This window comes from Rhea pennata, chromosome 1, assembly GCF_028389875.1.
Source record: "Rhea pennata isolate bPtePen1 chromosome 1, bPtePen1.pri, whole genome shotgun sequence".
NCBI lineage: Eukaryota > Metazoa > Chordata > Aves > Rheiformes > Rheidae > Rhea > Rhea pennata.
This window is the reverse complement of record NC_084663.1, coordinates 145,773,401-145,795,298: the sequence shown is the minus strand read 5'-3', so window position 1 is coordinate 145,795,298 and position 21,898 is coordinate 145,773,401. Positions and strand designations below refer to the sequence as shown.

Genomic DNA, 21,898 nt, shown 5'->3' with positions numbered 1-21,898 from the left:
GTAGTGATAATATACAACACTTACTTTCTCAAGGCTTGTTCTTGGGACGACACCTGCCTTTCAACGTAAAAAGTTCCTTTGAAGTGCATTCTATGATAAATTGTCCGTAACCTCAAGAGCGAACGTGTACATGTATGTGTGCATAAATATACTTTTCCTTTCCAGTGTGTGCTTATATATACACACAATTTTATGATATATGTATTCACACATACATGGGTATTCTCTACATAGTAAAAGTTCATATATATATATATTTTTATATATAAATATATATAAACTCTGCAGGCAAGTAGTACTTCACTTGTAATTGAAGTCCTTTAAAAAAGTTGAGTCACTCAGTTAACATAGTATAGCCAGTAAATTAAGTTGAAAAGAGAAAATGTGAATGGAAACACCATTCTTGACCATCTGTCGATGGCATTCACATCTGTTAGATCAGGGATTTTTATTTTCAGTTGTGAAGACCGTCTTCGTAAATGGGTCCTCTTGCTGTGGGGGCCTGTTCTTTCTGACGAACGCCTTCCAAGGCTTTCACGATGTGAGCTTTGTTTTCTGTACTGGATTCCTGAGCTGTCAAAGGATATTGTTGAATTTCTGGCATCAGTAACACTAGTTGTGACCTCATTGCTCGCCACCTCATTGTGGATTTCAAGTGATGTTAACAAAATGTTTCCATGAGTGTCCACCTAGGGGGCAAAAACAGAAAAAAGATACTATTTTAGAAGATTTGACATACACTAGCAAAATTTGAGCTCATTAAAATTTCATAATAACATATTTTAAGAAAGTATGTATTCACTTTAAGCACATGACAATCTTATATAAATGGGACTACTCAGCTGCTTGAAAACAAGCAAGTATTTGAATACTTTTACAGACAGGATTACAATCGTATTACCAGCACACAGTACAAAAACACATTAGGCCTAACCACACACTTTTATCTCCCTCTAAACCGGCTGTGTTTTAAAGGATGGTATAAATCAGTGAAATCTCTAAACAGTTGGTGGGGGAGAGTGAGGCTAAGTGATGGAATGTCACTGACCGCTCTTCTACAGTAGGAAATTAAATTAAACTAGAACATTTTTTTTCTATCCAGGATTTAAAGTCAGATGAACAAAGGGCATATGAAGTTTGATAAAATTACAAGAATAGTTCTGGCTTGCTTAACATTTTGAATTTGGGAATCCACTGAGCTTAAACTTTTCATTCTGGAGTCAGTTGCTCAGTTTTGTAATCACAGTAATGCATAACTGCACTTGAATGAGTGACCATAAAGAGCAACGAAGTAAGTCGACGAAGAAAGCTGCTGAACTGAAGAGATGATGGTACTCTTCCCTTCAAACTTTGTATCCAACAGTAGGTGAGCACAGAGCTGAAGGGCGATGTTCTAGCATTTTGAGCAAACACAACGAAGGTCCTGGTCAATGGGACTCCTTAAGAAATTCAGGGTAGACTCTCTGTTCCCCTTCTGTGCCAGTAGAGAAGGAGCAGCTAAGAGTCAGACATGGCTCCTTCAATTCAGAAGTTGTTCCAGTTCCAGTGAGTGGCACTGACAGAACATCCAAATGAGGCTGTGTCAATCAATATTGGGTAACTTCAGTGGTGGGGTCCCACATGCCTTTGTATCCTCTTCACTCCCCACTGGAAGAGAGGCAGAGGACAAAGCTGGTGCGGGGAGCAGCTCCAACCTTCCCACCAGCATTTAGGAAATGAAAATGACTCCTAAATTTATTTTATGTTTATGGTTTTTTTTACAATAACTGTTTGGCTGAGTATTTTCAACCAGTTAATGAATGTTGACTCTGTTCAAATGAACTCAGTCCCCCTGTCAGAAATAGACTGTGAACTGTGGCATACAGGATAATTTCCAGTTCTGCTTATACAATTTATTCATCTATAATTCATTCTGCACTTTTGTTCTTTAACTCAAATCTGCTATGTGATCTAGCTGTGTGCAGTTAAACATCTCATCCTAGAAACATCTGTATAAAAGTGGTTGAAAAACAGACTTTTACCATGGCCTTTAGTTGGTATAGTCATCTGACAGCAGTTCCTTTGCAAGCTTTGTGTGATGCATTGGGAGTATACAAACCTATGTGTCTCTGTGAATAGGCATCCAACTTTTTTCAGTCCTTCTAAAATACTTTAAAACTGATATTTCTTTCATCAAATATAGATACTATAGTTTATTTTTTTCTCAGTGAAAACAATTATGATAGTATATCACTAAAGCTTTGCCAAGATGCATATAAAGGGCATAAGTATATATAAGGCTACGAATGAGAAACAAGCAAGTAGAGAAAAAATAACCTAAGATGTTGTAGGCAGCCATATGTTATGCTGATGAGTGCCTATCAATAAAAATAAACAATGTGAACCAAAATAATGGGGTGAAGAAACCTCAGGGGTCATTAAGGAGAATTTATTTTCCCCATGCTAGAAACCCACTGGGTACAGAAGTATGGGCTTGAGGTTTGTAAAAACGAGTTCATACTTTTGAGCAGGATCTGTAATGAGGGAATATACACAGCTGTAAAATACAGCCTTGGGTACCATCACTGCCTACAGTGGTCTCTGAAAATAATTTATTTAGTCTGCTCTGTTGTGGTTCTTTTTAATTGGTACAAATTATGATTAGGTTTTGTAACATCATGGTGTAAAACATCTCTAAGATCTGTGGGGTTTTTTAGGAAGTATAAAACTAAGTATCTCATCCAGGCCTCCACTACATCACATGTTATATCCTTTCCTTTCTCCTCTTAAGCTTTGAGAATGGTTATATAATTTTCCTTTAACTTATTCAAAAGGCTGGCAAAGACCATGTGATGCTATTGCTCTGACAGTATCGGATGCTCTTTGGTGGTCTCTGCTTCCTGTCCTTCCATCCCTACAGATGTCATCTGCTTATTTCCTCGGGACTTCCTGATCTCTCCTGATTCTGTCTGCCACCAGTACACACACACACACACACACACACACACACACACACACACAAAGTCATTAGCCTGTCCTTGGGTACTTTCTCCTTCCATACTGAGTACTGGATTTTTGTGAGGTGTCAACCTGCACTCTTAGGGGGTGAGGGCAAGAGAACCTATGTAGTCAAGGTTCTCCTGTCCCACAAAAATATTACTTTGATTTCTCTTATTTGATCACGCTTTATAGCCTGATTCACCTGCCAACATTACATGCCACCCCACTGTAATTTCTGCCTCTGATCTTCCATTCCACAAGCGATACCACCAGTTTTCATTGTTAGTCACTGCATCTATAAATCAAGCCTGAAAGGTGGCCAAGATTGTTATAATGTTTATGTAAATGTCCTGTTTGAACAAAACATTATGTCCTATGAGGTTGCATTACAGCATATATTTTCTCAAAATGAAAAATGAAACATACTTGGAAATATACATTTGAAAATGTATGCCCTGGTTAATAGACTGAGAGACTGGCATGGCAAATTCAAAGAAGAAGCAGATGGAGAGAAGATGATCTCTGCAGAAACTGAAATCACTCTTCTGGTCCACAGATATTCTTGAGACCTGTTCTGCAAATTATATTAATTCCCTCTTAGGTTTTGGACAAACCACCTAAACTCCCAACAGAATGAGAGCAATTTTCAGTAATGCTTTGTGGCAGTCTTAAGGTGATATTGTGAAGTATGAATAGCTAACATATGCAACATGTTAAAAAGTATTTGTACATAAGCATGACTTCTGAGTGATTTAAGTGACTTTTTGAAAAATAGACATCAGCTCTTTTGATGAGTAAAGAAGCAAACTGATAATGGCAGGGTGTCCTGTGCAAGTTGATTCATGTTTGCCTGAAGGTACAGGCAAAACCCTCCATGAGTGAACATGAGGGCACCTCAGGGGCTTCAGGCAAGCCATGCAGTTACTTCAGGTACATACTAAGATTAAGAAAACTCACTGAGCTGATTACAGATGGTCATGGCTGCAGAGATACATGATCCATCCTATGATTAAGAACCTGACCAGTATCTTTGACAAAACTTAGTTTTACTCCCTATGAGCCTTAGAATACAATCTTATTATCTGGCTCACAAATATCATTGTGCACTGGAAATTCTCCCCAAAATGTTAATGCTAAGCTTTGTTTTTAAACTCTGCTAAAAACTGGAAGTTACTCTGTATTTAGCTGCCTTCCCCTCATTCCCCTAGTAATGATCCTACTTTAACTTAAAGATTTTCCTATCTTTCCTGTCTTCTCTCCCTGGTCCTCCATACAATCTTCTTTCTGCTTCTCTGAATGTGGCTCAAACTGAATCCATTCATTACCCTTTTCCCTGCAGCTGGGCTCCGCTGCCCATACTCCCATTGCTTTCCTGACATAATCCAGAGTTGGTTGTTTCCATGGAGTGCTTCCCAGCAAGCTCATCAGAGCAGATGGAAACAGCTGAGCACCAAATCATTAATTAATTCCCTGCTGAATCAGCATGGACCTAAATATGCAAAACTGGTGCTCTTATTTCAGAATCAATTTTAATCAAACCCCATTCCTCCCACCTCTGCACAATTACAGTTCCTGCACAAGGGTGAAATGATTAGTTCTCACATAATTCCAGTCAGAAGCTGAGAAATATGAAACACTTTGAGGCATTCTGCACATATATAAACATGCTCCTTTCAGAAGGTTCACCATTTCTAAACCAGACATGTCACATTAAAAAAAAAAAAAAAAAAATCTGAAGACTCTAGTTGCCTAATGTTATCACAGAAAAATGGTCATAACTTATCTAACTGACACTAAAAAGAGGATTACCAAGAGTTTCATAAAGAAACCCTGGGCCTTACTCTTGGAGGAACATGACTTCACCAATATGCTCAATCGTGTGCAGAACAGTAAGTTCTGCTCTGTTTGGAGTTTATATTATAGATCTGAACCTCAACATCCTTTTTACTCCTGGAGAGCCTCAAATCTACTCCTTAATTATAGATAATAAGATATGGTCTTCTTAAGATGCTAAGTATTGTATTTTTATAGAAATAAAAGAAAAAAAGCTGCTATTGAATACTATTCTCTAATCAAGATTCTTGGAAAACTTCCATTTTAATTCCAATTTGAAAACACTTTATTATGGTCAGAAACCTACCATGAAGCTTGATTTACTATTAGTAGTAAATAGTAAATAGTATCTGAATTATTTAAGGTTCATTTAGTTCTCTGTTTAATACTTAAATTTACATAAATTTTAAAATGTATTATTTATTATTATGTATTTTTAAAATACATAAATTTTAAGGAGTACTTTACAATTAAATTTCTTTTTCCTGGTAAGTTCTTCACTCTGTTCCACAAGAAAAAGGAAATATTTGCTCAAATCCAATAGATATATTCAGGAGTTCATCAATCCCAAATTTGTGAATACCATGTAAACACTTTCCGTCATATGAAATAATATAAATGCAAATGCCGGCTTTCAAGAACAGCATGAAAAGCTGTCTCTGTAGTTAGTCTTGCAATATTTTACACCAAAATTACTATGCAAATACATTATCCTGAAAAATAGGTATCTCTTAAAATTATTATAAAATGGAAATTATTTTGGGTGGAAATTCTGATCTAGACTCCAGCTACCTGATTCTTACCTGATCTGCCCTGGTGCATATGTAGTTATGCAAGGGGTAAACTACCTGCCAGCAGTTTTGATCTTCTTATGAGTAAATGGCTTTCCAACATATAGAATAGTAAGCTATCAGGAACTAAGTGTTATCTGTGCCTAGAGCAAAATTCATTGACCATATTATACTGTTGATATTTTTAAACAATCTAGAACTGCAGGCACACAAAAAAATGATATTGTTGAATATTCTCACTATTGAGTCTAAAAATTGGTATTTCTCTAATTTCATTTTAATCTAACTGTTTATGGCAGTTATAACTGCCATATGCAAACAGTTTATAACTGTTTATAAGCATAAACGAATGAAAGAGAAAATTATGTTACTACTAGTCCAGTAGAACCTAGGGCAGCCAGCAGAACTGGAAAGATGGAAAAATATTGAAAATAAAGGCAAGTATGAAAATAAAAAGGCATAGGAAGCTGCATATTAATATCACTGATATTAACCTTGATGAATTTGAACTGATGAAGAAAAGGAAATAAATGTATGGTCAGCCCTAGTCCTACGTTTCCTATCATCTGTAGATTCATACAATCTGTAGATTGTACTATGGATTGTACATACAATCTTTCTTATGGCGTGTGCATTGGCACCATTCATACTTGTGCAAAGCTATTGTAGAACAAAGTAAGTACACGTGTGACTCTCCCAGTGCACGTTGAGTGCCTCTATCATAAATGCTACGGAACTAGACTTCTTCCCACAGGAATTGTGTTCGTTGCCCTGAGAGATATTTTTCAAAATTTGGCACCTACTCATCACACTCATGTTTCAAAATTATCCCACTATTCAAAATAGCACCAAGAAAAGTATCCAGAAAAAATGAAGATGCACAGAATACTGCCAGCTTTGCTATTCTCGTATTTCTTAATTTAATTTGAATGATAATTCTACCACAGCAGCCAAGACGCTCATTCTCAGAATAAAATCCCACTTGTGAGAATCAGCTCTAAAATTATCAATTCTTTAAAAGCGCTAAGTAGACAAAAGCGGCCTGGACCTCTAATCTAAATAACACCTGATGGGAAGCCGCTGCCTTGGCCAACAGTAGGAGTTTGAACTAGGGATCTCCACAGCAGGAAAAAAAAAATAGTAATACTACTGAACTAGAAGGGCCTTTTTACAAAGGGTTATGTATTATTTCTGTTCAAACGAAGCTCTTCCCACATGTCTGGCAGCCACAGGGGTTTGAAGCTTGAATGAGCCTGTGTGATAGTTACCCTCCTGATTGATACCCTGGGGCTGAACTCTCAGTCCCACCAAACGGAAAACGTAAATTGCCACAGCTTGAACTAAGAAGCAATATTTTTAGCAGGGGACTGTAACAAATCATAACCTCTGTGGACTGGCCCAGAAGGAGCAATACCCAAAACACATGCTCAGCAGCTGATTTGCCAGAAGCCTCTACCACAAGAGTGAACAACAAGTGAAAATAGGATTGCCTTAGAGCTCTCTCATGCTGATTTAGTTGTAAATTAGGCTGTATCTGAGCCTTATTTAAAAGCAACAATTTATATAACAAAACTGAAGTGCTGCAAGCTACAAATGAAACCTGAAACTGCCAACACAAACAGGAGAAACAGAACTGATTCGAGAAACAGGTGATCAGTTTTCAAGGAAAACATTTTTACGGGCTATTCATTGTTTTGTGTGAAATTCTTCCATAAACACAGGACTTCAGGCACCAATACCACAGGCAGAATATTTTATGAAAAATCAGGATTCAGTTCTTCCTAGAGCTTGTCCCCATACATAACCCAGTGTATCAAGGTTTTCAATCCTAAACTGAAACCAGTAGAAAGTTTATGCAAAGAAAGAGTATCCTATGATTATCTCCAGCAACCAGGGTTTACAGGGATAGGCTGAAAAAGCTCAGAAAGGAATACTATTTAAAGTGTGTTATCCAAAATAAAATAGGATGAAAAAGGAGTCAAAAGAAGAAATGGCTATGCGTGAAATTTTCTTTGTAGTCAACCACTGATTCATATACGAGCCACTTGCAAAGGTTCTCTCGGGTTTCACATCCTCACCAGCTTTGAATCTTCGGAAACCATTTGCCGAAATTCGAGTTACTCAGACACGCCTCAGTCACCATTCTACCTGCAAATAGTGCTACGCAGGAGAAAATAGGGCACAGTTTTCCTTTCCCTCTTGCTTTTCTTTGCCGCCTCTGCAATGTGAGAACGCTGGCTGTGCCGTTCGCTTGCTCCAGGGGCTCTTACGCCTGGAGCTATTGTGCTTGTTGGCTTTGACACAGAGACAGAGCTAGACACGAAGCCGGACGGGGCGGCAGGGACGCCGGCAGGCAGCTCGGCAGCAGCTGGCAGAGTCCTCCACAGCACAGCAGGTCTCAGCAACAGCCTGTCAGCAGCGCAGGAGAGAAGCGTGCCTAAAAGCTTGACGTGTCTGTAGCAGTACCACCAACATGACGGGAAATACAGTTATTTGTACCACAGTGCCAATTTTTTGAATCCAGACCTCTCACCCCTCCAACACAGTACGGTGTGAACAAATTCATCAGGAAACAGTGTTTCAGAGTGTCAACAGTGGCCACTTTATGAAGCAATTATCAGATAAAATAGAATCATACCCAAATCTACGGATTCTGTGGCCTTGAACATTTTTGTTCTTAAAAGTCTCTTGCTCTATAATCAAGTAAGACCAGGAAAGCATGCAAAGCCCTTTTATTACACATGTAAGAGGAGTGTTTACAACCAAACCTGGTAGCTTGCATGCCAGACTTCAGTCCTCCGATACATAAAAAATGAACTGCAGTATCAGCTTCCCTGCTGGTTTTACAGGTTTCCTTGGGCTAGAATGTTCCTGAGTGAAAATATCATGACATTTTCCCTTGTCCCTCTCCTGTTCCTTTTGCCGGAGAGAGAAATGTGCTGCACCAGTAGCACTCCCAGCCTCAGCCACCTCCAGAGCAATGGTCATACTCAGGGCCTGAACTCCAGGCAATCCATTGTGCTCTGTAAGTTCTGCCTTCAAAAATAAACAAGGGATTTCCACAGCGCCATAGCCCCTCCTATCTGAGCACTGACTCAAGCTCAATTTCTGGACCTGATATAGCACAGAGCTGTTTTGTCACTACACCCACAGGTTACAGCTCCTGATGTGGACAATAAGTGGAATGTTGTTTATGTGTTTGTTCGTTTTTTTTTTTTTTTTTTTTTTTTTTTTTTTTTTCCTGGTGCTCTGAGCTAGGACTCTAAATCCATGACAGGGAGTTCATTCCCACGGTTCATAAGCAAACAAAGTCAATTACTAAAACAAAACAGCAACAAAAATCAGCCAAAAATAGTAGTCTCGGAAACAAACTAAAAATAATGCCTTTTTCGGTTTTATATTTGAATTCTTTTTAATCTTCTTTCCATCTCAGTGCACATTTTGACAGTCACCAAATAGTGGAGATAACTGCAAATGTGCTTCTAGTTTTTAGGTATTTTGTTTTTTAAAAAATATGTGGCTCAGGCCTAAATCATGTCCAATATGAAATATTTCCCAGGATTAGACACCTTGCCCTTCTGAACTGAAATAGGCTCCACGGAAGCCCAAAGCCTCGGTGAAATGACAAAAGCTATAATTTCATTGAGTTCATGCAAGATAGTCTAAATCTATGCCTCTAAGTCTCCCTTACCATGCACTGTGCCTCCCAGTTTGTGACCCTCTCCCAGGACATCCAGCTCCTTGGTCACAACTCTACAGTAAGAAGCCAGCAACAGCCAAGAAGCCATTACTTCCATCAGATTCAATGATCTTCAAGACCCACTGAAGAAAAGGTTGGAATCTGATGCCTCTTTACTCTTCCTGAAGAGGTCAGAGCCAATGCTGTATATCTTTCATGTACATTCATGGCAAATACGTTAAAACTCTGGAATGACCACCTGTCCTGCTATATCCATGGATGCCTGTATAGCACAGCACATGGTGGGCATGGCCCAGGACTGTGGAAACAGTTTTCCTGCTTCAGAGCTGAGGTCTCTGGAAGGCCTGGTAACTGAGTGCTCTGGAGCACTTTGTCCAAAGTGGTTCTGCTAGATGGATTTCCCTTGAACTGCCAGTACTGAAAACCATGGGACTGATCTGTTCTGAGCAATCTCCTCTGGAGATTTGGTTAGTGTTTCCCAAATAAGAAATTCAGATTAGACATCCTACACCCACTGAATCTGCACCTTCTGCCTATTTTTTGTTCCAGCAGAACAATATATAAATATGTATGTATGTATGTATGTATGTATGTATGTGTGTATATATATATATATATATGTATGTATGTATATCAGCAGCAAGAGGAGGACTAGGGAAATGTGGGCCCGCTATTGAATGATGTGGGGGTCCTGGTGACAAAGAATACAGAGAAGGCAGAATTACTGAATGCCTTCTTTGCTTCAGTCTTCACTGCTAAGGGCAGCCCTCAGGAATCCTGCAGCCTGGATGTGAGGAAGAAAGTCCACAGAAGGGAAGACTTGCTTTTGGTTGAGGAGGATAGGATTAGAGACTTTCTGGGCACGCTAGACATCCACACATCCATTGGCCCTGATGGGACGCACCCATGGGTACTGAGGGAGCTGGTGGATGTTGTTGCCAAGCCGCTCTCCATCATCTTTGAAAGGTCCTGGAGAACTGGAGAGGTGCCTGAGGACTGGAAGAAAGCCAAGGTCACTCCAGTCTTCAAGAAGGGCAAGGAGGAGGTCCCAGGCAACTAGAGGCCAGTCAGTCTCACCTCGATCCCTGGAAAGGGGATGGAACAGCTCATTCTGCATGTCATCTCCAGACATATGGAGGAAAAGACAGTGATCAGGAGTAGCCAGCAGGGATTCAGGAAGGGGAAATCATGCTTAACCAATCTGACAGCCTTCTCTGATGGCATGACTGGCTGGGTAGATGAGGGGAGAGCAGTGGACGTTGTGTACCTTGACTTCAGCAAGGCTTCTGACACCATCTCCCATAACATCCTTCTAGATAAGCTCAGGAAGTGTGGGTTAGACGAGTGGAGAGTGAGGTGGATTGAGAACTGGCTGAAAGGCAGAGCTCAGAGGGTCGTCGTCGGTGGTGTGGAGTCTAGTTGGAGGCCTGTGGCTATTGGTGTCCCCCAGGGCTCAGTACTCGGTCCCATCCTGTTCAACTTCTTCATCGACGACCTGGATGAGGGGACAGAGTGCCTCCTCAGCAAGTTTGCAGATGATGCCAAGCTGGGAGGAGTGGCTGACACACCTGAGGGCTGTGCTGCCATTCAGAGAGACCTGGACAGGCTGGAGAGCTGGTCAGAGAGGAACCTTGTGAGGTTCAAGAAGGGCAAGTGCAGAGTCCTGCACCTAGGGAAAAATAACCCTAGGTACCAGTACAAGCTGGGGGCTGACCTTCTGGAGGGAAGCTCTGCAGAGAAAGACCTGGGAGTGCTGGTGGATGACAGATTGACCACGAGCCAGCAATGTGCCCTTGTGGCCAAGAAGGCCAATGGTCTCCCTGGGTGCATTAGGAAGAGTGTTGCCAGGAGGTCGAGAGAGGTGATCCTGCCCCTCTCCTCAGCCCTGGTGAGGCCTCATCTCGAGTACTGCATCCAGGTCTGGGCTCCCCAGTACAAGAGAGACATGGAGCTACTGGAGAGAGTCCAGCGTAGGGCTACAAAGATGATCAGAGGGCTGGAGCACCTGCCCTATGAGGAAAGGCTGCGAGAGCTGGGCCTGTTTGTCCTGGGGAAGAGAAGACTGAGGGGGGAGATCTTATCAATGGGCAGGCTAGACATCCACAAATCCATTGGCCCTGATGGGATGCACCCATGGGTACTGAGGGAGCTGGCGGATGTTGTTGCCAAGCCGCTCTCCATCATCTTTGAAAGGTCCTGGAGAACTGGAGAAGTGCCTGAGGACTGGAAGAAAGCCAGTGTCACTCCAGTCTTCAAGAAGGGCAAGGAGGAGGACCCAGGCAACTAGAGGCCAGTCAGCCTCCCCTCCATCCCTGGAAAGGGGATGGAACAGCTCATTCTGCATGTCATCTCCAGACATATGGAGGAAAAGGGGGGGATCTTATTAGTACCTGAAGGGAGGGTGTCAAGGGGATGGAGACAAACTCTTTTCAGTTGTCCCTGTGTGACAGGACAATAGGCAATGGGCAGAAATTGAAGCACAGGAAGTTCCTCCTGACCGTGAGCGGGAATTTCTTCCCTGTGAGAGTGACGGAGCACTGGACCAGGTTGCCCAGAGAGGTTGTGGAGTCTCCTTCTCTGGAGATCTTCAAGGCCCGCCTGGATGCAACCCTGTCTAACATGCTCTAGGTGACCCTGCTGAGCAGGGATGTTGGACTAGATGATCTCCAGAGGTCCCTTCCAACCTCACTGATTCTATCATTCTATGATTTATATTCAGCTCTACCAATGGCATTGTATTTATTGCATTCTGGCAACGATCCTCTGAAGGCATTGATTTTAATGACTGCAATGAAGCTCTGTTGACTTCATCCCCTGCAGACAGAATGTTTAACTCACAGAATGGGAACATATCATGTGATTTATCCTAAATGTATTTGAACAGTAAATATTCACATTCATTATTAGTGTATGTGTTTCAACCAAGTATACAGAGTTTTATTTTACAGCCAGGATCCCTAAGGAACAAAGGAGCACACTCATTTACCTCTGGTGTGCTGAATCTGTATCCTAAGTTCAGTCCATGCATGGTCAATATTAAACCAGAAGAAAATTCAGAACAACCCACAGTATTTGCTTAGGATGGTCCAGAAAGAAAAGAAAAGGTCGTAAGTCAAAAGTGAGATAAAATGTTGAAAAATGGTATGATCAGATATGGGATATACAGATGACATGATCTTGGTATGACAACCCCTTGTTTTCATTAGTTAAGGTGTTCATGCTTCTTTTAACAACATAGATCCGTTGATCTCAATACAGAAGAAAATTCAGACATGGGGAGATAGTGGTCCCATTACCAAGACTTATACTGAATTACGTAAATCATTTAAATGGATGAGATCTGCCAGATGGTTCTCACTGGGAGAACTGAACCTTAGTGCATACATCTGCATTACCTGCTTGCAGCAAAATTCTCTATTGCTTTCAGTTGTAATACTCTTTTCCATCTGTTTTTTTATTATTATAATTATCTGTTTTCAAAAAAAGAGAATTCATTCTTCTTGCTAGCTTAGTCCTAAGCAGTGCTGCCAACTGTGATGAGATTCTGTTTCTATAATACAGTGGACAAAAATGAGTTTATTGGTTCAAAATATATTTCACGGAGACGAGCTTTTGACAATCAGGCGTAGTTCTGTATTGCATTTTCTGTATCGCAGCCAGTGCCATTAGAATTGTAAAATACAGTCTGCAATTACTTCTATGATATTTCTATTTAATAAACAGGCAGTAGTTTTGTCACTGTGAACTCTTTTAATTTATAAATGATAGAAAAAACAGTCTTACACTACAGAACTGAATGGAAAGGCCTCACTAGAATCATTTTAGCCAAAAAAAAGACTTTCAGTTGAAATTGATATTTGCTAATATCATATTGTGTTGATTATCCTGTTTTGTTTTGTTTTTTTCAAAGGAGAAAAAATGCATTGCATTAACTAATACTCAAGGCAAAGAAATATGCTGGTATGTAATCGGCACTGGCCTCATCAACATTTTGTTTCAGAAATCAATCTGAAAGTTTCTCTAGGTATTGTAATTTTCTGCTGGCCTTCAACACCAGCAGATGATAATGCCACATACAGTGGTTCAGCTATGCAGGCCAACTAATTAGCATGCTACAACTAATCCTTTATCTGTTTTTTCCCATTCCAAATATATTTGCTCTAAGAGAAGGAAAAACAAGGGTGCTCAGATCCAGGATTTCCTCATGTACTACGTACATGTACTAGTACCTACGTACTGAGACCAAATCACAACAAAATTAGATTTGATTTAGTCAAATAAATGACTTTGTAGATCTGTGCTTTTATTTTTAAGCTAGCTGTACTCCATTTCCTTCTTATTAGTTTCTTGTCATGCAAATCGTACTCATTTAGTTTTCTGTATATCTAAACACATTCTTCTATTTAGATTCTTGGATATAAAAATGCCAAAGTTTGCCTACAAATGCAGATATAGTTTGCATTGTTTTTATGTATGATATTTCTGTTTATTTCATATAATTAGTTTTTGTAATAGGAGGAAAAGAAAGACCATATATAGGTTAAAGAATCTTACCCGGTTGCCTTCAAATTTTGAGCGATCGTTGTTTGCCTTTGCTGTTTTTTCTGCAAGTTTCTTCTGCCTTTGAGGGCCTTTTCCAAAGAAAATATAGTTGACAAAGGCGTATTCAAGTAAGGCCAAGAAGACAAATACAAAGCAGCCCATAAGATACATGTCAATGGCTTTAACATATGGAATTTTAGGCAAAGTCTCTCTCAGGTGAGTGTTGATTGTTGTCATAGTCAGCACAGTTGTAATTCCTAGACAAAGAAATAAAAGAACGTGTATCTTACAAACCTAAGCAGAACACAGAATCACATAATGCTTCATTTTTTTTTCTCCTTTTTGGCAAATTTCCCTTGTCAGTGTGCAGAAGCTTAAAAATTTGTGAAAGAAGTCTCTCAAGTGAGTTTCACCACAAATGAAAGCAAAATTAAAGCTTGATGCATTATTATTCTCTTACAATATTTTCTCCACATTATCTGGGAGATTAGCAAACCAGGCAGCATAGCATCACTTCAGTGAGTTAACATAGCTTTATCGAAGCCAGTGTAGCAGTCCTGAGCATCTGCTCCATTAAGACCAAAGTGATCCGACATAGGAAGGCAAACAGTCTGTAAAATACTAAAAGATGTGCTCTTTCAGCACCGTACTAGCATCACACAGCAGAGAGAAATTGTTAGGAAGCAACAAAACTAATTAGGGGTCTGCACAGATAAAGCCACATGAACATATTAAGTGAGAGTGCTTGCATAGCCCGCTACCTTGGCAAGAGATTCCTCATTTTAAATTTCTAACAATTTAACAGCTGGCTGAAGTCAGATCCCTTATAGAAGATGGGGAGAGATAGGCACTTCTCTCAAGCCGTTCATGCCATCCATTTTAAACACCAGTTTAAGGATAAGACAGTGTATCTTCATGAAAGAGGTTGAGATGACTAGTTTAGATTAGTTGCCTGATTTTTAGATAGTTAGAAAGAGATGAGATGAACAGTGAGAAGCAGATTGCCATGCATACTTGAGGAAAGAAAAAGCCAAGGAGGCCAAAAGGGGCTGAGCAGTATTTTTAAAGTGATCCATTGGATGCTAATAAAGTACCCAGAAGATCTGCTAGGTATGTGAAACCCTCATTTATTTACCTAAGGATGGACATAGCATTTAAAAATATATTACAGAGCTCTATTTTTGAGAAGTCAGTAAAAAAGCATATTTATTGACAGTGCATTTGAACTCACAATAAACTGCAGGGTCTGTACCTCTGCTGGAAATTTTATGGAAATCACAAATCCCAGAAGGCTGAAAACACTGGCAAGCCATTCTAACAGATCCCCCTCCACTACTATTTTCTTTGATTCCATAATTATACCATCAGTTTGTAAGTAGACACTAAAATGCAGGCAGAACGAAAATTAAGAACAAAAGAAAAATTGTGGCATATTAGAAATCACAGCTTCTTTTACCTGCAGACAGAAATAAAGACAATGTAACTCAAAATCAAGCTGTTTGTGTAAACAGTGTCACTCTAGGGAACAACAGTAGTAGCCTACGATTGTCTGTAAGAGATATTTTGTATAGTTAGTAGGCCAGGGTCATGTGGTTTTCAATGCTTTCCTCTAAACTGTGAAACAAGTGTGTGCTGATGTCCAGTGTTTCACAGCTGCAAATACAGCAGTCATATACAGCACAAGCTTATTTAAAAAACTGTTTTGTGTATAAAACACTCAACTTTCCAGCCAAATTAGGAGTATAATTGACATGTTAGAGTCACGTTAGAGTTATTTTTACCTAAAGAAACTGTGACAAGCTCTCTAGAAAACCTCATTGCCAGGACAGGAAAAAGGTGCGAGAAGGCTGGAGGACAGTAGCAAACAGTAACACACATTTTCATCCCAGGCGATTTCTATAGCCTGAATTAGCATCTTTCCTTGTAGGATTTCCTGTTGTTGCTTTCTATAAGGGATTCCAAGAAAGATAAAATTGACTCCTGTATCAGAACCCACAGATTCATCTTTTAACACACCTTTGGCATCTCATTATCATCCCACAGGAGCTACCAAAGCTTAGATCCACCAGGGGGCTTAGCAGCCCACCCAGCTGGTACTGTAATAGCCACATTTTTGGTGCTGGATCCCGGGATGGAACCTGTATTCTGAAGGTAAATCCCTACATACTACCTTGGGATAGTCCAGTGACTCTTCTGGTGATCCAGAACAGTAAGCACACGGAATACAGGGTGCTTACCACTAACCAAAAGGAAAGATGTTCCCTGGGAGATCCTGAGTTAAACACTGCAGACACATGCCACACTCATTTAGGATTAATAACTCCCTTCTGAAGAACATGAACTTCTTTTAAAGCACAGCTGGAGGACAAGTAGCTGTCATTCACCCATCATATAAAAATAGCATAACAGCCCTTCCCAAGGACTGAGAACCCCAATATTATTTTTCTCCTTACTCAAAGGACTGCATTCAGGAACCTCAAGGGCTAAGTAGCAAAAGCTCACAGTTCTGAGCACTGGTGCCCCACAATTGAAGGGTCTGAATACTTTTCTTGACATCAGCATCCATTTGTAGCACAAAGCACTGAAATGAACTGTCCTTTGTTCTGTGTCTGGGTTTCTTGGTTGATGGAACTATTTGGTTCACTCCAGGCTGAAGCACAGATAATGTATACACTGAGGGACCAAAGGTTGGAGTAAAACAAGCGACTGAATGAATTAGAATCAGGCTTTCAGAGAATACAGGCTTCCTGCAGGGGTTGAGTAAGAGCTTGTCTCTATGTCTATAAGGATTGCACCAGGAATCTTTCCTCTAACAAATACATAGGACAGCTAGCCTTACTCTCCTCTGTGCTGAGCTTTCCAGAGTCAGGTATGTTCAAAGATGCAACACTGCCTTTAAGCTTTGATACAATTTCCTATCAGCTTCAGACTCATAAAACTGGCTATACAAAGGAACACAGGATTAGACCTGTGGTACAGAACTTTATTATACAAATATGAAGTGATACAAGCCATTATCACCAAGGCACTAATTGCTTTCTCAGAAGAACCTAGCACATGGATTTTCATCCCCTCCAAAGGACTTTCTATCAACTGGAAAGAGAACATCGGGGATCTTGAGATTCCTTTGAATATACTGACTGACTTTTGTTCTAGTATCTGTGTTATCACAGTATGGCACTTTATGAACCAGGACCCCTTGTGCAACACAGAAATAGGTCACATGAAACAGTCCTGTTTCTTAAACAAGGAACAAATTTGAAAAATTTGTGAGTCCACACTAGGAGGCTGTGGAGTGTCACCAGGTTTGGTAATTTCTGTCTAACCACCTCTGTTTACTGCAGTTCTGGCCAGTATTCAAAATCTAGATGCTAGTAGATGATTCTGAAGTGTTCTCCTCCCCACTACATCCTATAAGAGGCCATAATGTTTCTGAGTGGATCTTCGGTATCAGTAGTTCAGCTATGAATATAACAGAGCTGCTTGGACTCTGTCTCACCTTCCGCTAAGGTACTACATATCTGTAACCTGCTGAAAATACATTAGCTGTTGTGTAGTAATGCCATATTGTATGACCTGTACTATGCACATAAGTACCAGCTAATCCACAGTATCTGCAAAATTACTGTACAAAAACTGCACTTAATCTGCAATATTTTCAGCTACTCCAGTTCAGATACTAACGCATAGTATGATATTGCACCTAGGTATAGTTGTGGCTGTCCAGTCTGCTTTGGTATGTGGTACCTATGGAGGTAAGGGGTACAGAGACAGGTAAGCAGATGGGCATGGCTTGGAGTCTTTGTTTGCTGTGGTACATATCAGAAAAATAAGGGAACTAAAGGATATGCTTCTCTTTAAAAAGAGAAGAGAGTAGAGTCAGAAATTACATAGTATGGGTTTAGTGTCAAGTTTTGGGTGGGAAGGTATGGTGTACTGGGAAGCACTGGCTGGAGATAGGATTTGGGATTAGATGAAAGGCAGCAGGAGTCATAAGGATTATTTATGGATCCATTTAATCTTCCTTGTCTATAGCTATCCCAGAGTATACTTTTGTAACAAATGAAGTATCTCCTATGGGATATCCTGAAGCTAACTTCCCTTACCTAAAGGACACTTTGACCTGAAAAAGTCTGGGATTGCTCACCAACTTGTATAAAATCTATGTTTTTCTGCCATGGGGTAAAAGGCACTTAAAGCTGTCACAAAAATGCACAGCATACTGAGCGTTCTGAGCGTGAGATGGGACGTCATGGGCTGTAGCTGAAGTGCTCCTGCATTCTGATATTCCTAGTTAGCATAGAAGACCTTGAGGTCTGTTTCTGCCTCTGTAAGTTACAGCAGCCCCAGTAACTTGACCCAGAACCCCAGGTGGAGGCTTTGAGCCACATTCTTCCTCCTACACTGAGCTGCACTAAAAGTCCATGCTCAAACTCTTGGAGTATGTCTCCGGAGCTGGTCCCTCATTGAAGTTACTGACTACAACATTAACTTTGTTGAAAACAAGGCTGGGACCTGTATGAATGTCTCATGTCAGAGATTTAGTAGTAGTTAAGTTTTTGTATGTGGGAAGAATTCCTCACTTCTGAGGCAATGTTGAATGACATGATTTTGATGTATATGATTCTGGAATATCAAAATACTGACATCATGTTGCAGGGTTTAAAAACCTCCAAAAGTCATACTCAGTCTGACATTTTAACGTCCCACTCATCCTTATCACATACCAAGGGCAACTCTTGCTGCTGATGCATCATAATTGATCCAGAATGACACCCATGATAAAATGGTAATCAGTATGGAGGGCATGTAGGTTTGAAGAATAAAGTATCCAATATTTCTCTTCAACCTGAAGCTCAGTGAGAGTCTTGGATAGGCACCTAAGGAAAGGGAGGGAAAATCAATGTTACTTATACTAGAGACAAGACATTTACAGATACTTGTCTTCAGTTTCCGTAGAAACTAAAACATGCACATTTTATTGGTGCCTTCACTACATTGCTGGTTGGTATTAAAAGAAACCTTGCAGAGAATATAGTGATATTCAAGCAATTTGAATTTGGGAAGAATAGAGAGAGTAAGTCATTCTAAATTACTGAAGAGATGAGTGAGCACTGGTTAATTTTTAGAAACAGAGGCCTAGGTCATTTTTATGTATAGTGTTTTTATTTAGAGGATTAGTAGAGTTCCAAATATTAAATGTACATTGTTTGCTATTTACATGAAACAGTTGTTCTTGACACGGTGCTTTTTAATTACATCTGAACTATGAGAAACATGCTACCTGAAGTGTCAAAAGTAAATTGTATTGAATTACAGTGAGAAAAAGCCTTCAGTCCTGATTCAAAGTCCATAACATCAATTAGAGCTGGACAGCATTTTTCTTTCAGAACTGTTTTAGCAAAAATGAAGAAAAGGGTACATGAAATATTTCCAGCTATATATAATTCATGAATTGTTGCAACTGGAGCAAATAAATAATGAAAAAATGAATAACATCAATGTCAATTTTTTCAAACAAAACATTTCATTGTTTTAACTTCAAATTGGTATATTTCAGAATTAGTATCAACTTTACTGAATATATTTTAAACAGTAAGAATGCTCAAATATAAAAAAGTGTGACTTCCTTAAAAAATGCAAAAAGGATTAAATCTGAGTATGCTTGTTTTATAGCTGTACGAGGAAAAGTTAGTATTTCACATAACATTAGTTCCTTGATTTCAGTGTTTGCATTACTAGTCTTAGCTATGATACTTCTAATGGCTCTTCAAAAATCTCTATTTATAGTCAGTATTCTAAAAAATATTTCTGAACATAATGACGTAGGTAGTTTTAGAGAGTAGATCATTTCCTATCCATTCTAATACAAACATATATAAGGTACAAAAGATTAGATCTATAAACAACTAAAAATTTACAAACTTCGCTTAAAATATTACATTTATATTTTTGCATACGAGCACAAGAAATATATGTCTGTATATACATGAAAGACGGATGTCCTTGAAGAGAAAGAAGGAATAGAAAACTGCAGATTTCTCTTCATTCCTGCCATTAAATACACTAAAAATTTAGTAGGCATGATCACCTTTTTGCAGTAAGAGGAGTAGTGCATCAGACAGAAATCTTTATAAAGCACTGTTGAGGAAAATTACTTCATAAAATATACCACCCATGGAAAGGATTCTCTACAAATCTCTTCCATTCAAAAGCCCTACCCAAGTCTGAGTGTCTGGGGTTTGATAGAGGTGATAATTAGAAAGTCTTCCATACAATACTGCTTCTTCAACAGTCTAAAGGATTCATTCAAGAATATGTTAGGTTCAATGGACTATCACGGAATCAATGCCTCTTCTTGGGCTGTTCCAGTACCAAGCACCCTGAAAGCACTGGAGAATCTCAGAGAGTGAAGAAAGAGATCATTTTGCTAACAGCAAATTGGGAAGTCTGGTTCTCAGGAGATTTCAGAATAATTTGATCTTTGTGTAGTACAGCCTGAAACTGAAACATGAAGTAGTAGTCTTGTTTTTTCAGACTGTTCTACCTCCTGCCACTTCCACACAGCACAAATACCACACTGCCATGGTTTTCCATTATGTAGCTGTCCCTGAGATTATAGAAGTTTGTATTACTTTCATCTGTTTTACTTTTATGCATTCACAGATGGTTTATGGGTCCTGCCTCCAGCCTGGCTTCCCTGCTGTCCTTTCTTATTTCCAACAAACACAGGGCTCTGTAGAAAAAAGACCTAAAAGAAGGAACACTCCTGTGAATGCAGCTTATTTCCCCTCTTTATGTGGATGACTAAAGCTAAGTGAATGGGGTGGGCTTTCACCTGCATGAATCAAAGATTGTAAGCCCAGATCTTTATTTACCTAAGAAGGAATCATCATACGTAATTTCTTTAATAAAAATGGATTTCTTGATGAGCGTAACAATTACACTGTTACTTGCCTTATTATGCTTGGATAACGATTTGTCAGTTAAAGCTCCATGCATTTAGAGATTAATTACCAGGAAATTCTAGCTGTTAACATTTCATCAAAATATGCTTTTTGCCTAACGAACAGCGGTGCTGTCCAAAGATCAGATTTGTTACCTTTCCTCTCACATCACAAAACATGTGGATGTCTCTGAGATCATTTAAATAGTACAGGAATAGCAGAATTTGGCCTTCGATATTTAAATCTAACCACAGGATTGAGAATGCAGACACGAAAACAAATACTTAATCAATAACTGAGCTGAAAACATTCCTCCTTCATATATTCAAGCACTTGGTAAAAAGTAATTACTTGTTCCTGTTTCAATTTCATTAAAAGCTAGCAAGCTGAAATATCTAGCTCCAAGGCTAAATTAGTCTCTTGCTGTTTTATCCAAGTATGAACCAAGATAACAGAGTTGGTCAGTTACAGAATTCTTGTATTAAGGTTTTCTTCCAGGAAACTTCTTCAGCTAATTGGAAATGTACTTTACAGATTGATCTTTCAGAATATGCTAAATAATTAATTTTCAAACCTTTCAGGACTACCTTCCTCTTAAAAACAGGTTGTTAATTTGGCTCAAACTGCTATGAATCTTAACGTTTCTAGCCTGTGTGTTATATTTCCCCATTTCTGCGCAGGTTCTTAGGATTCCTATCATTTAGGAGGGGGATTCACCTCACAAATTTAGGCATTTAATTTCAGGTGTTTGCATAGAGGTATTTACATATGGAAGGTGCCTATGCTCTCAGAATAAATCACGGAGACCTAGATTTACAACTAGCTGATTCTAAGGGTGTGATTCAGTTATCAGGTGTCTAATGCCATTTGACATGCCTTAGGATGCTGAATTCTAGGACTTAGAGAATATTAATTAAATAATTAATACTGATGTAATGGGCTGGCGCATAAGACACAGGACTCTTTTAAGATTCTTTGGAAGGGCTGCCTAATTGCTAAGCAGGATGCTCCACAGAATCTCAAGGGGTACCAGATACCTATACAAAGGTACTAACTGAAGAGTGTCCTAGGATATATTCAGTTTATAAAATAGAGGTGTTTAAGAG

General features: G+C 39.4%; 1 protein-coding gene across 3 annotated transcripts in view; it reads right to left on the bottom strand.

The window, feature by feature from the left end:
- Window positions 1-338: 338 nt before the first annotated feature.
- Window positions 339-21,898, bottom strand: part of GABRB3 (gamma-aminobutyric acid type A receptor subunit beta3) — a 190,223-nt gene continuing 168,663 nt past the window's right edge. For 2 of the 3 annotated variants that reach the window (XM_062574978.1, XM_062574985.1), the window contains 3 exons: window positions 18,573-18,725; window positions 13,858-14,102; window positions 339-689 (listed from right to left, as the gene is read on the bottom strand). In XM_062574978.1, coding sequence (XP_062430962.1) covers window positions 339-689; window positions 13,858-14,102; window positions 18,573-18,725 — 749 coding nt within the window. Of the gene's footprint in view, window positions 690-13,833; window positions 14,103-18,572; window positions 18,726-21,898 lie in introns of all 3 variants that reach the window. The other variant, XM_062574993.1, reaches the window with a different exon arrangement.